Genomic DNA, 14,614 nt, shown 5'->3' on the forward strand with positions numbered 1-14,614 from the left:
TTCCAGGAGACTCCTTGCTGAATGCAGAGCCTGAGTCTAGGCTCATTCCCACAGCCGAGATCATGACCTGACATGAAACCAAGAATCAGATGCTCAACCAACTGAGCCACCCAGGTGCCCCCAAATACAATACAATTCTAGTTAAAAGCAGTCTTGGGTGCCTGGATGACTCAGTCATTAAGCGTCTGCCTTCGGCTCAGGTCATGATCCTAGGGCCTTGGGATCAAGCCCCACACTGGGCTGGGCTCCCTGCTCAGCGCAAAGCATGCTTCTCCCACTTCCCCTGCTTGTAGTCCCTCTCTCACTGTCTGTCTCTGTCAAATAAATAAATAAATAAAATCTTAAAAAAAAAAAAAAAAAAAGGCACAGTCTTCCACATCATTTTTAATAGGTTAATATATAAAGCAAAAGGCATGAACATGGCTGGTATGCAACATTAAAGTTGTACATCTTATGACAATATGTAAAGCAAAGATTAGATGCAAACTACAAACCAAAATAACAATCTGTTTCAATTTCTACTGCTTATAATTGTTTTCTAAAAGCAATTAAAGTAACCTTACCTTTTAGCCTCTAATTATGGGTAAACTTTCTAAAAATATAAAGAGGGAGACCATCATGACAAGATATTTGATAAACTTCCCTTCTTTAAAAAAGAGCATTTAAACAGACTTGGCATTTTAACATATGAACTATAGTCTTCAGACTAGTATTACATCATTTCTATCACTAACTCACTCGGTGATACTCATTTTTCCAACAAAAAGGCTACTTTTTATTTGGTTTCAAAAACTGCCTGCACCTTAATCTTTAGGAAAAGCTACCTCTCTGTTGAAAATGAGAACACTTTAAAAACTGCCTATGAGGGGCGCCTGGGTGGCTCAGTAGGTTAAAGCCTCTGCCTTCGACTCAGGTCATGATCCCAGGGTCCTGGGATCGAGCACCGTGTCGGGCTCTCTGCTCGGCGGGGAGCCTGCTTCCTCCTCTTTCTGCCTGCCTCTCTGCCTACCTGTGATCTCTGTCTGTCAAATAAATAAATAAATACATCTTAAAAAAATAAATAAAATAAAATAAAAACTGCCTATGAGTCCCAAATCCTAAGTAGTGGGGTGAACTTCACTGACTACCTGATCCAAACCACCCTTTCAGAACTGACTTCAATTCCTCTCTTTGGCTAATACTTTTGGTGACAGTTAACAAACCATCAGGCTACATACAACATCTGCACTTCTTTTAAAAGATTCCTGTTGTGATTTCATGGTCAGCTGCCCTGACTTACTGGGGAAAACAAAAACTTTTCATCCTAGACAAACATAGGTACACTAATTTTCTCTCATGATGGGGTTGTTAACACTGATGGGAAGTGGGCTGCACTGGGAAGGTAATGTGAAAGATACATTTAACCCAGAAAAACCTAAACTCATTTCCAGAAACCAAAAACAAAACAACAAAAAACCCCACAGAACACACATACACACACAGATTCCTGTCATCAAGCTTTTCAAAGAGCAGTATTCTGAAGAGATGATCCTAACACATTTATCAGAAAACACACTGAACAACCAAATGATGCTTTACTGTAGAAATCCAAGTAGAATATAAAATAATTTCTGAAATAAGAAAGTAGCCAATGTCCAAGAACAGTTTCATCAATAAAATAACAAAGAAACAAAGTCCCTCAAATTCAGTTACCCAAATTTCTGTTAAGATCTGAATACTTTTAAAGCTGTGGAGAAAGGCCTGGGCTTTCTTGCTTCTTATCTAAAATAAACCCAGAATTCTAATATAATTCTAATACAAGTATAGTCTGTGGTAAATTTATATGAAGGAAAGATGGTAATTCTAATGGAGAGACTCATTATGTTTTTATAAAATGGAATTAAAGTGCAATAAGGATAGAGCACTACAGTCATTGTATTTTCAGTGCTGGTATACATATCTACTACATTCAACACAACACTACGAACTAGAACACTACGAACTCCATGATGGTGGGTAAGGATGATGTCCTTTAAAGAAGCATCTCTAGTCAAGCAGAGTGTGGCACGTAGGTGTTCTTTATTGGCTGAATGAACTAATAAGTAAAATTTCTGATCAGACACAAAAATTCTAAAATGGAGGTCAATAAAACTACCCACGAAAGATTAACATAAAATGTGGATTAATCTTAGTGTAAATTAAGCTAATTCCTGTTCTATATAAAATACCACATAAAGAAGACCCTGTATCATCAATTTTAATTTAAAAATTAGTTATAAATGTTTTTAAGAGACTGAGGTAAAAATTACTTAATTCGGATTAAAGGTCAATTGTTAACAAGTGAAAAACCATAAAGCTGCCAATATACTAATATTCAAACTCACTTTTCCCACTAACTTGCCACTATTTTATTAAAAGTTCTGAACTTAAAAAAAAAGTTCTGAACTTAGGGAATATTTATTTAAATAGATACTAGACAGAAATAAAAGCATTCTTTGAGAAGCAGTGTGACATCCTGGAAGAAACCAGACAGACCTGGGTTCAAGATTTCTGTTCTTTGCTAACTCTGGGACTGTAAGCAAGTTATTTAATTTCTGAGAATAAAGTGTGTCTGTTTGTGTATAGTGTGTAAGAGTAGTCAAATTTCATTTTTCTCTATTTGGATATTCAATTGCTCTAGTCCAATTTACTAAAAAGACTGTCCTTCCCAAATATGCCAGGGTGGCACAGTGGGCACAAATCAGGTAACTAAATGAGGTTTATTTCTGGATCCTCTATTCTATTCCACTTATCCTTGTGCCAATGTTACAAGTTTAGTTACTGTAAAATTTACAGTAATTATTTTGATATTAACTTGGTCCTTCCAGATTGTCTTGACTGTTCTCGGCTGTCTTTCCATTTACATTATTTAAATCAGCCTGTCAATTTCTTTTAAAAGCCTGAAAAATTCTTGAGACTGTGATAAATCTATACATCAACCTAAGAAAGGTGTTGTCTTTATAATAATGAATTTTCAACCCCCAAACGTTGTAAGTTCATCCATTTATTTGCCTTCTTTAACTTCTTTCCTTTTTTAAAAGATTTAAAAGATTTTATTTATTTGAGAAGGCAAACGCACAAGCTGTGGGGGAAGGGCAGAGGGAGAAAAAGACTCTCGCTGAGCAAAGAGTCTGATGTGGGGCTTGATTCTAGGACCCTGAGATCATGACCCAAGCTGAAGGCAGATGCTTAATCAACTGAGAGACCCAGGTGCCCCATCTTCTTCACCCTTCCGCCACTGGATCTATTCCTAGATACATTAGGAAACAAACACACATGAAAATATTCTCAACATATGTGTCAATTTTCAATGAGAGTATTTGGCTAAAGCTACAGATCTCTCCTGAAATACATGTGCATACATTGTAAGAGCTGTATTTCTGATCCTGTTTACTTAATGTACATTGGTTAGTGTATAAACAACAAATGATGTAAATTCTAGGTGAAGTCTTGGTAGAGTAAAAGATTTTTTAAGGCACTTGAGGACTGATTTGTTACATCAGTATAAAGAAAAAGGTAAATATTGGGAATATTGAATTGGAGCTGAAATGCAAATGTGAAGGGAGGACCAACAAATAAAAAGGAAAACAGTAAGATGACAGCAAATAATGACATATAATCAGCAAAATTTTAAAGAAGCTCCAATTTGTAAAATTCCTATCAAGGGCAGGGGGAGCATTTAAAAACACAGAAACAAAAAAAATTAAAAAAAAAATAACACATACAAAAAGAAAAGACTTTTTAATTTTCTCTCATTTATAAACTTTTATCCCTCAAAACTATTTTTTTAAAGGTTTTTTGTTTGTTTGTTTGTTTTGACAGAGAGAGAGATCACAAATAGGCAGAGAACAGGCGGGGGGGGGGGGGGGCTGGCTCCCCACGGAGCAGAGATGCGGGGCTCAATCTCAGGACCCTGGGATCATGACCTGAGCCAAAGGTAGATGCTTAATGACTGAGCCTCCCAGGTGCCCTGACCTATACTTTTCTTATCTTTAATGGCCGTATTGCTCAGCCAGTCTACATTAAGAATTAGGGTGAAAATGAAATAATAAATATGAAGGTGCTTTAGAAAACTATACAAATGCTATTCAATTATAGGGAAACTATTACTTAAAGGGTAATGTACTTTATTTTTTTTAAGGTTTTATTTATTTGACAGAAAGCACAAGCAGGCAGAGTGGCAGCAGAGGGAGAGGGAGAAACAACTCCCCACTGAGCAAGGAGCCCAATGTGGGGCTCTGTCGACCCAAGCCTAAGGCAGATGCTTAATCAACTGAGCCACCCAGCCGCCCTAGGATAATAGTGCTTTTAATGAAAGCTTCAAAATAATTGATTATTTTCTGCTTTAAGGATCCCATATGACACTTAGAAAAACTGCACACTGCCACACAACCAACTTGGTCATACTTGTTTTAATTTTTAAACATTTTATTCTAAGAGAAGGAGCTGACAAAATCAGTCAAAGTTTGGAATTTTAATAGACATTAACTTCTACTTAATAGGAAAAATGATCCCAACAGTTAATTTTTTAATATAAAATTTTCTGCAATTGGAGGAGAAAACAGGTGGGATGCCTGGTTGACTCAGTTGGTTAAGCATCTGCCTTCAGCTCAGATCATGATCTCAGGGTCTGGGATCAAGCCCCACTTCAGGTTCCCTGCTCAGCTCTGCTTCTTCCTTTCTCTCTCCTCCTACCTCTCCCCGTACTTGCTTTCTCTCTAATAAAATCTTAGAGAAAATAGGTTATAAAATCTCCTAATCCATAAAACTACTAAATTTAATTACTGAATATAAGACAATGAATTGTCAGAACCGACTGCTACCTTTTAATAAACTAATTTCACTGACTGACCTCAAAGCTTCAATTACACTTTTTAGTACCTTTTTCTTAAGAAAAACAAGCCAGTTCAAAAATGAAGAGGTACTCGGGATGCCTGGGTGGCTCAGTTGGTTAAGCTGCTGCCTTTGGCTCAGATCATGATCTCAGGGTCCTGGGATTGAGTCCCCCATCCGGCTCCTTGCTCAGCAGGGACCTTGCTTCTCTCTCTGCCTCTGCCTCTGCCTGCTGCTTGTGTTCTCCCTCTCTCTCTCTCTGACAAATAATAAATAAAATCTTTAAAAAAAAAATGGAAGAGGTACAAGGAATAACCATCAGTTCGTCAAGTCCTAAGTTAAATAAAAATACAGAATGTTGTTTTTACCCAGGAAATTGCACATCAATCTGATTACTATGAGCACAAAGATAAGAATAAATCAGAAATCACTAATGTATTTTAAAAGCTTATTTAAAAAGGAAAAAGAAACAGAGAAGGAAGGAATTTGTTAGCTAGCTCCAAGAAGAACAAAATAATACTGGGAATATTTAATGTTTTTTCAGAGATGAAGTACCTCAAAATAAGATACTGACTTCTATCAGAGAGAATGATTAAAGAAACAGCTGCAGGTAGATTTATTTTCCCCCCAGCTCTACAGATTAAGATAGCATGAAAAAATAATTCATTTAACGTTTAACACTTAACCTGAAGCACAGAATGCGACACTGCTCTTTGCATTTCAAGATAAAAGCCATTTAATTTTAAATTTCTTCTCTTTCCTTGTTCCTTTCCCACTTGTTTTTGATTCCTACTATTTAAACGCTTTTAAAAACCTGTAGTCAAATGGGAGTCCATTGTTAAGAGCTCCAAATGGCCAAAGATAGCACATCTTTTAAAAAAGATCTTATTTGAGGGATATTTGGGTGGCTCAGTCAGTTAAGCATCTGCCTTCAGCTCATGTCATGACCCCAGGGTCCTCGGATGGAGCCCGCATCCAGCTCCCTGCTCGGCAGGAAGCCTGCTTCTCCCTCTCCTGCTCCCTCTGCTTGTGCTCACCGGCTCTTTCTCTCTCTCACAAATAAATAAGTAAAATCTTTAATTAAAAAAAAAATCTTATTTGAGAGAGAGAGAGAACACACAAGTCGGGGGAGGGCTGGAGGAGAGGGGAAAAGCAGACTCCCCACTGAACAGGGAGCCTGACAGAGGGCCCAATCTCAGGACCCTGGGATCATGACCTGAGCTGAAGGCAGACACTTAACCAATTGAGCCATGCAGGCACCCCAGATGGTAAAATTTCAAGATAAAAAAGTAGCTATGAAATTGGTACCTCTCAGATTACAATGGACTAAAAGCTATCCACTACCCTAAGTCATCAATTCACAGGTAACAATGATGATTAAAAGAACAGGGGTTACATACAGAAATTGCTAGGGCATCAACTCATTCTCAAAAGTTATTCTCTTAAGTTAGAAAATAAGCATTATCCTGACTCCTGTATGAACTATATTCCAACCTCACAACTAACGGAAAGTTCTTTTTCATAAAGAACTTCCAGCTAATAAATGCTGAAGGTATGACAGAATTAGAGTATTATCACTTTGCAACCTCTGAGAAAACAGACAATGATCCAAGGCTGCTATGCCATTAGGTGGACCAGGCTGACAAGCTCCCAAATGGAGACCAACCAGAGATGGGTCTTCTGATATGGTGCCAGCAGAGAAAATACAGAACCCATTTTGCCAAAAAACAGCAAACAACAAACAATAAAACCATGCCTCTAGATTTAATTTCATTTTACAAGAAATACAGGGAATACAGGAACACATTAAATACTACTATGGGGAGCAATCAACAAAGTTAGGAATGTGAGAAATTCAATAGGACAAAGTTTCTTCAACAAATAAATGGAAAGAAAAAACAGAGGAAGGGGAAATGGCTTCAGACTGAAGGGCACATCAAACAAATACAATGTATGGGCCTTGTAAGGACCCACAAAAAGACATTTAAGTCAATTAGGGAAAACAGAATAATGAGATATTATTAATTTTAAAAAATATGATGGGGCACCAGGGTGGCTTATTTGGTTAAGCGTCTGCCTTTAGCTTGGGTCATGATTCCAGGGTCTCCCTCTCTTCCTCTGCCTACTGCTCCCTGTCCTTGTGCTCTCTCAAAAATTTAAAAATCTTAAAAAAAAAAAAAAAAGGGATATGATGATAGTATAGTTTTGTGTTTTTAAAAAAGGTACTTTGGGGAAAGTGGGAGGTTCAGGGGGTTAAGCCTCTGCCTTCAGGTCAGGTCCTGATCTCAGGGTCCTGGGATCAAGCCCCGCATCAGGCTCTCTGCTCAGCAGGGAGCCTGCCTTCCCCACTCTCTCTGCCTACTTGTGATCTCTCTCTCTGCCAAATAAATTAAAAAAAAAGGGGGGGGGATGGGAATTTTATCTTTTGTACTAGGAAATGGAAGAATAAAATTTTTTCATGATTCTGACTTCAGTATCTTAAAAAATAAGGTTGCAAACCAGAAATATTTTAGTTCATAAAAAATGAACCCAAACCTAATAATTGAAATATTTGTTCTTTAATGAAAAAGTGAATAGTAGTCATAAACTGAAAATACTTATGTTGATCAAATGACAACTACTTTAAAAAAGGAAACATCTTTTTTGGAAAGAAGCACACAACAATGTTGCTATTAAGCCCTTTCTGTGAATCAAATAACTAGCAAAGGGAGAGCTGGCTTAAAAAAAAAAAAGTGTGTCATTCAAGACTTTTAGAATGTAGGTATCAGGAAGGCCTATCAGTAACTATAATGGTTACCTGTCTGAAATCTCTCAAGAAAATAACACGGAACCAATTAATTCCAACCAATTATAATGATACCCCATGGTACTCTATTCTTAATGTGTGAGCTGTGGAAGATTATTTCTAAAAATAGATATCCAAATTCATTTCCATAGGTATTTTCTAAATTATCTGCTTTGATGACTTGATTCATGATGAAATCCACTAAAGGACACACAACTTAAAATTATGTTCTTAGACCACAGAGCATGTAAGTCTTGTACTGTGATTCAATCAGATGAAAGCAAATAGATTACTTCCATGAACACTACGTAAAGAGCAAATTTATGAAATCTATTAAATTATTCCCACCTGGCAGGGTGCATATGGTCCTTGTTAACACTGTCAGTCATCCAACAACTAAAACTAAAGGAAACTGTAAGATTACAATAGAAAATCATCTACAGATAATTCCAATCAGAGGTGTATTAAAATAACAGATTTCCAGCTGATGCTAAAGTAAGGTGTTTAACTTTACGTACAGAAGTATCAGGCTATAATGTAGAAATGCTTGCCCAAGTGATGATTATTTCTCTTAACAAGAATTTCTTTCCTAAGCACCTACACAGCTGGATTCTCTACAGTCTGAAGAAAAATGTCTTGATTGCTGTTTAATTATAGATACATCTAAAAAGTCATTTATATTTCTAATTTCTAAATAAGCTACGCAGAATAATTAATGCCATTTTTACAGGCCCTAAAGCACAACATAAGCGATAATAGTTGACAGGAATCTGATCTGGAACTTACCTATGTAAGGACAGGACATGACAAATATAATTTTTAACAAATAAAACACAAAGCTATTATGAAAGACCTATTCTTAGGCTTGCTATGTTCCAAATTTTTGTGTCCATTTCAAAGTTTCAAAGGCATGTCACATGGGAGTGGTGGGAGTGAGTGGGTCTGAGTAGAGTAATATAGATCAGGAACTAAGCAGCTCCCATGATCAAGAAAAGATGATAAATGAACAAAGGTGTCAGGCTAAAAACTGATTAAGTTTACACAAATAGTGCTGTATAGGAGATCTTAGCGCTCCCCCCCCAAATAAATAGTTGTATATACTTAATATGTACAAAAAAGCAAGGACCCAGAATTTGGGGCACAGGACCGGTCTTTAAAAATCTAGGCCACTTCACACTGATATGTATCTAAATGATGATCACTGCAAAAGATCCCTTTGTTACATGGACACTTACATTAACGAACTTTAGGAAAAAATTGCTATACCCTTATGACTGGGGACAGGGGTCAAATATAATCACTAACTTATCTTTGCTAACAACAGCAACATTTCTTTTTAAATCACAAGCTGATTTAATCTTTCCAAGCACAAATCTCAGTTTTGAGTTAACTAAAATTACAAAAATTCGAAATCTAATTTTAATCAAATACTTTCCTTGAAGAGACACAGATTCATACATAGACTCTGATATCCAGAATCTCTTAAAAATATTGTGTTAACTACATGAGTAAATATTTCCTGGAGAGGGAAAAAGGTAATCACCATCTCAATAATCTTGGGGTGGGGGACAATTTTAACATACAGAAAGAAACCAAAGTTCTAAATGTTCCAAATTCAAGGATATAACAAGCCTAAAACATTCTTTTTCTTAAAAGACATATTCAAAAGTAAGAGCATATGGACCAAACCCTTAAGACTCTCTAACTCACCAACGTATTAAGTCATATACCCTGATACAACCTTTGGTAAAATGGCCAGGCATTCAAAGGCCAAAGCAGAAACCATTGTACTGAACTAAATTATTTGAATTTCAGTAACTATGTGACTAATGTTTTCCTTTAGGTGTGCAAGAACTTGCAACAGTGAAATTTCTTTTACTATCATGTTTAAACAGTTGACTTTTCAGATGATCTAAAACACACACAAATCAAAAGCACAGACAAGAAAAAACACACCACTGTATTTAATAAAAGAAACATAAGATACAATAGGGGTCTTTACCTTACTGTACATTAGACCCTCACTTTGAATTTTCACAAAAGTAGAACTTTTTCAAAAGGCTAATATCTAAAAGCAAAAGCAATTTGGCATGTTTTATCCAACATTAAATATTTTACATATATTATAAACACACACACAAACACACTTACATGTATACATACAAATAAAAAGGGTTTTGGTTTTTTTTTTTACCTAAATGCAAACTGGATGAGGATCCATGTGATGAAAGTGATGGCGGTGGCGTAAGTGAATGTCCTGGAGTTTGGCTTGGCAGAGGCATGCCTATTGGACTTGGAGAGGAGGAAAATCCCAGACTATTGTAAAATGGTTGCCCTATGGGTGCTAGGCTGCTACTAGATCTTTTGTACAAGTCAGAGCTAGTAGATAGAGACTCTCTCCTTGTGGCACTACTACTTGCAGAACTGCCAACTGAAGAAGAAATAAAAAAAACCCTAATTACATACATGTGTTAACTGAATAAAACCTATCCCCAACTCTTGCTGGGAAATAACAGAAGTGATCACAATAATTATTTTTAGAAACATTATGGAGAAGATAATTACTGTGATAACTATATAAACTAACTTATTAATCATAAAAGGGTATAAATGCACCCCAATAAAGTAACCAAATACTTAACAGAGCACTCATATGTTTATTATTTCACACAATATTTACCATAGACACATATGATTACTGTGCTTTAATACCCTGGTATGATTTATAAACCCTGAAATTATAAGGTGTCTGCTTTAGGAGATGCTGGAAATTAAATTCCAGTAAGGTTAAATTTTGGTAGTGTCCTAATCTCTGGAATCAGGTTCTTAGACTTCAACTCAATGCCAAGAAAGGATTACACTGATAAACAGATTATTAATACATTTCCCTCACCATTCACATTTAATTTGGCTTCTAGCTTGTATTCAAACCATAGTCCTGAAGTCCATATTGGCCCGAATATCAGTCAAAATACAGATGACAACTAACTTTTCGGCACTTTTCACATTACACATAGTTCCTATCCTTCAACAAGTAAGTTACAAAATAGATAAAAAAGCTAAACTTCCTTTTAGAAAATTAATAGCTCTCATTACTGTTATCACACCAAAAACATGCTTTCACTTACCCCTTGGGATCTTCCATTTCTAAGTATCTACTACCAGTATTACTAGCCCCTTACTCAAGTGAAGACTGATAAACCTTTTTTTCCCCTTAGCTAATATACAATTCTCTCATAATACATCTCTCACTGAACTACATACTAAATTCTTTTTACTTAATCCCAAATTCAAACTTCTAGTCTTTTTTTCCTTTTGTACTCCACAAAATCTTAAAATGATGGTAGAATCTCATTACCATATAGTGATGAATGCTCAAGAAAATAACCCAAGGATCTGTTAATCAACACATCTGGATAATCAAATTCTGTACCAAGTGTTTAAAAGAGTTGTCCAAAACTCCCAATTCTGAAGTCTCACTTAGAGGCCACATTTTCAAGTGCTTTTTTCCTATTTCTGAACACTGGCCTTTTTTTTGTTTTTTAACTAAATGCCTTTTACACCTGAGAGAATTTGACATTACGTTTCTTATCAAGTTTTTGAAGAACAAGCTCTATATTCGGACCAATATGGTTTACGTTTTCCAAGAGAATTTTAAAGTTTCTATTAGGTCTTGGTTTTCTAATCACAAGTCAATTATAAGTAGGTCATTAGGGTATAAATGAAAAAATTAAGAGAAAAATTAAGCAGAGCACATGATGGTAGACCAAGTTAAGCTTATAATACAGATAGAAAACAATTACATTGGTTTTGCCAAATTGAGGATTCTTATAAAAGAAAAATACCAGGCTCACACAACTGTATGAGGCAAAATATTAAAACAAAAAGTCAACCTTTTATACCAGACAGTATGGTTTCTGAAAGACTAATCATGTTTTATTGAAAATTCCACATTTTAAGACACTGTACCAGGGATACTATTTAACTATAGTTATAGTTATATAGTTATAGTTAACTATTTAACTATATAAACAGCAAAACCAAATATAAACACTAATGTAACAAATACTTCTTCTTGAGTTGCTTTTGGCAAAATTGTCAAACATAGGCTACATTAACTATGCTAATTTAAAAGGACACTGTCAAAGTGATTGTTCTAGAACATGGCTAAATTTAAAATTCCTATTTATTTCAGAGAACAATTTAACTGACAAGGAAAAGACAACAGCTCTCTAATGAGAGCAGTAGCTCTGTCATTCCCCTGGTAAAAAAAAACAAAACACCAAAAAAACCAAAAAACAAAACCCACAGTTTTGACACATGCAGTATTATTTTCCTCCAAAAGGAAAAGCCAAGCCAAACATTTGAAAGTAATTCAGAAATAGCTTTATTTTAAACCTAAACAATCTGGCTCCTTAACTTTTACTATACGCCTAAATTTTCTGCAACACTTTGACTATGAAATACGAAACGAAGTATACCTAAAATATCTAAAAGGTTAGACCAACAATGGAGTCACTAATCACTTGTCAACTGTGCAAAAAATGTTAAATTATGAACTTCCAATACTTTCTAAATAATGGGTCATAGAAAGAATGATTTAATTACTATATTATGATGGCTAAGCTTCCTAGGCGACTGTGTTATAAAAGCTAGGGTATTTAATACTTTGTGTTAATAATTTCCTCAGATAGGTAGGAGAATATGTGTCTGATCGTGTGTGTGTACATGCACATAACCATACTATCATTTTAGATTTCACAGAGATATGGAATTGCCATAATGTGAAACAGCCGTGGGTAGACCTGTTTTGAGAGTACACACGTGCAGCACGTCAATGAACTCTCAGAAAATGTCGAAGAGGAAGGGGAAGATGACAGACTATGTACTGGCATCCAGGAGCGGCAATTGCTAATGCTCTCTGAAGCAAGGTAAACAGAGGCACCCAGACTAGTAGTCAGAATTGTGTAAGCAATGATTATAAATAAGGGAGGCATGAAGAAGATCAGATTTTGGGACAGAGGCATCTGCAGGATTATCTTAGGGAACAAATGTTCATGCCAACCGTTCCTGAATGCTGGGGGCAACTAAGAGACAAATGGGATTTGAAAGAACTGGATTAATGGGGCCTACAAATCTATTCCAGACCATCAGTGACATTATTTTATAAGAAAAGGGAATAGGAGATTTATCAAAGCTCTTCTCTGTTCTCTACAATCTCTAGAAACTAGTTATTTCTACAAAGTTTAAGTTATACATTCTTTCAGTTTTCTTTAGCATGTTGGATTACTTGAGGAAAATGCTTGTCAAGTGTATTAGAAACAAAAAATGAGTCCTATGGGAGTGCTTGGGAAGAAATAAAATATTGAACTCCAAAAGCAATGAAAAACTCAAGTAGGAAAATTAAAAGATTAAAGAGTCTCCACGTTTGTTTGATTTTCCCTCGGAAGTTCTTGTGCCCATTCTTTAGGTGACTTTTTGTTCTGCAACTGTAATTATTTCCCTATTATACTTCATTATAACAAAAAAGCATCCTCCATCTAAAAGTTGTTTTAGACCATTCCTCTTATAAGTATGAATGTTGAAAGCTCAGAAGATCCTTTCTTAGAAAATAGGCAAACATACTTAATAAAAACTGGCCCATGTTAGTTTTGCCATTTTCCTCACCAGAAAACCATATAGTTTAAGGTGGTGGGAAAACAGATTAAGAAGCAGGTATTATAGATTCTAGAATTTAACAAAAATAGAAAATCTCCTGAGGTCTGAATAAACTGCCCTGACCCTCATGAAGAAAAGGCTGCCGATTCACTGTACCAAAAGACCTAGGGTACACTGTTTTTCCTCTAATATTTCCTGACTACTCTGGAAACCTCAGAGAATGCTAACACAAGGTATGTCAATGGGGAGTCAATGCGGGCCTCTTTTGACTTCAGCTAGACATTCCTCAGTTACAAAATCATTTTGCTGTGGGTAAATTACTTTGTGAAGATACTTCAAATTTAAATTTTTAAGTAGTATATCTAAAACTAGGATATGGGAAGAAACATCCTTTTACATGAAATTTTAGTGATAAAGGCTCAATTATTTAGTCTAAACGATAAGCACATTGGTAGTTTCCTAGGGGCTTCTGTTTAGAACATTTCATTTTATTTTTATACATCATACCAACTAAAGAAAATCATAATGAACCACTAGCATTTAATAAGAATAAACTACCTGATAAGCACACAAAGACAATTATTTTAAAATACCAGCAATTTAAGATGGCAAAATATTTACCTCCTCAATCATTATATAGAGAATAAGGAAAAGCTAATCATTACTATAATATATATTGCTCCAAACAAACCCTCCTAAAACAAAAATTTCAGTAATACAATTCTTAAAGCCAGGGAAAAATGACTATAGCTAAGTAAAAGATGGGTTGCCTGAAATGAGCTAAACACTCATAAATACTTAAAAGATTTGCAGGAGGCAGCTTTTTTGCTACAAAATTAAACTAATAAACCAGTGTTGTATTCCTGTCCTTTCTACACTAGAAGCTATTTATTAATATTTACTATTCAACACATATGTACACCTCATGTCCACTTAGCAGAGTACACTCACTCATCTTAAAAGGCAACTTACCTGATGAACCAAATCCACTGAGGGCTGAGCCTATAGCAGCACCCAAAGAGCTACTACTTCCAAAGCCAAGAGATGTACTTCCAGGCTGGCCAGGTCCGTGAGAAAACAAAGAACTGCTCTGGGAGCTACTAGTCAAAGATGTGCTCCCATAAAATGAATTAGACTGCAGATTCGTGCTTGGCGGCTGCTGCTGCTGCTGCTGCTGTGGTGGCTGAGTGCCAATTGGCCGAAAGAGACCGTTTGTGCTGCCTGTAAGACTATTTGCAGTCCCTCCAGCTGCTGCTGCTGCTGCTGGAAAATAAATTTCAGATACTTCTTGAAACTGCTCAAAAGACTATTCTCTATTTT

The 14,614-nt window shown here is 35.8% G+C and overlaps 1 protein-coding gene across 6 annotated transcripts in view; it reads right to left on the reverse strand.

Annotated features, from left to right (window-relative positions):
- PUM2 (pumilio RNA binding family member 2) overlaps nucleotides 1-14,614 on the reverse strand; it is a 103,741-nt gene that overhangs the window by 21,861 nt on the left and 67,266 nt on the right. For 3 of the 6 annotated variants that reach the window (XM_045978855.1, XM_045978852.1, XM_045978858.1), the window contains 2 exons: nucleotides 14,267-14,557; nucleotides 9,831-10,067 (listed from right to left, as the gene is read on the reverse strand). In XM_045978855.1, the coding sequence (XP_045834811.1) occupies nucleotides 9,831-10,067; nucleotides 14,267-14,557 (528 nt within the window). The remainder of the gene's footprint in view (nucleotides 1-9,830; nucleotides 10,068-14,266; nucleotides 14,558-14,614) is intronic. The other 3 variants (XM_045978857.1, XM_045978856.1, XM_045978854.1) reach the window with 2 other exon arrangements.

The sequence above is a fragment of the Meles meles genome, chromosome 15 (assembly GCF_922984935.1).
Source record: "Meles meles chromosome 15, mMelMel3.1 paternal haplotype, whole genome shotgun sequence".
Lineage (NCBI taxonomy): Eukaryota > Metazoa > Chordata > Mammalia > Carnivora > Mustelidae > Meles > Meles meles.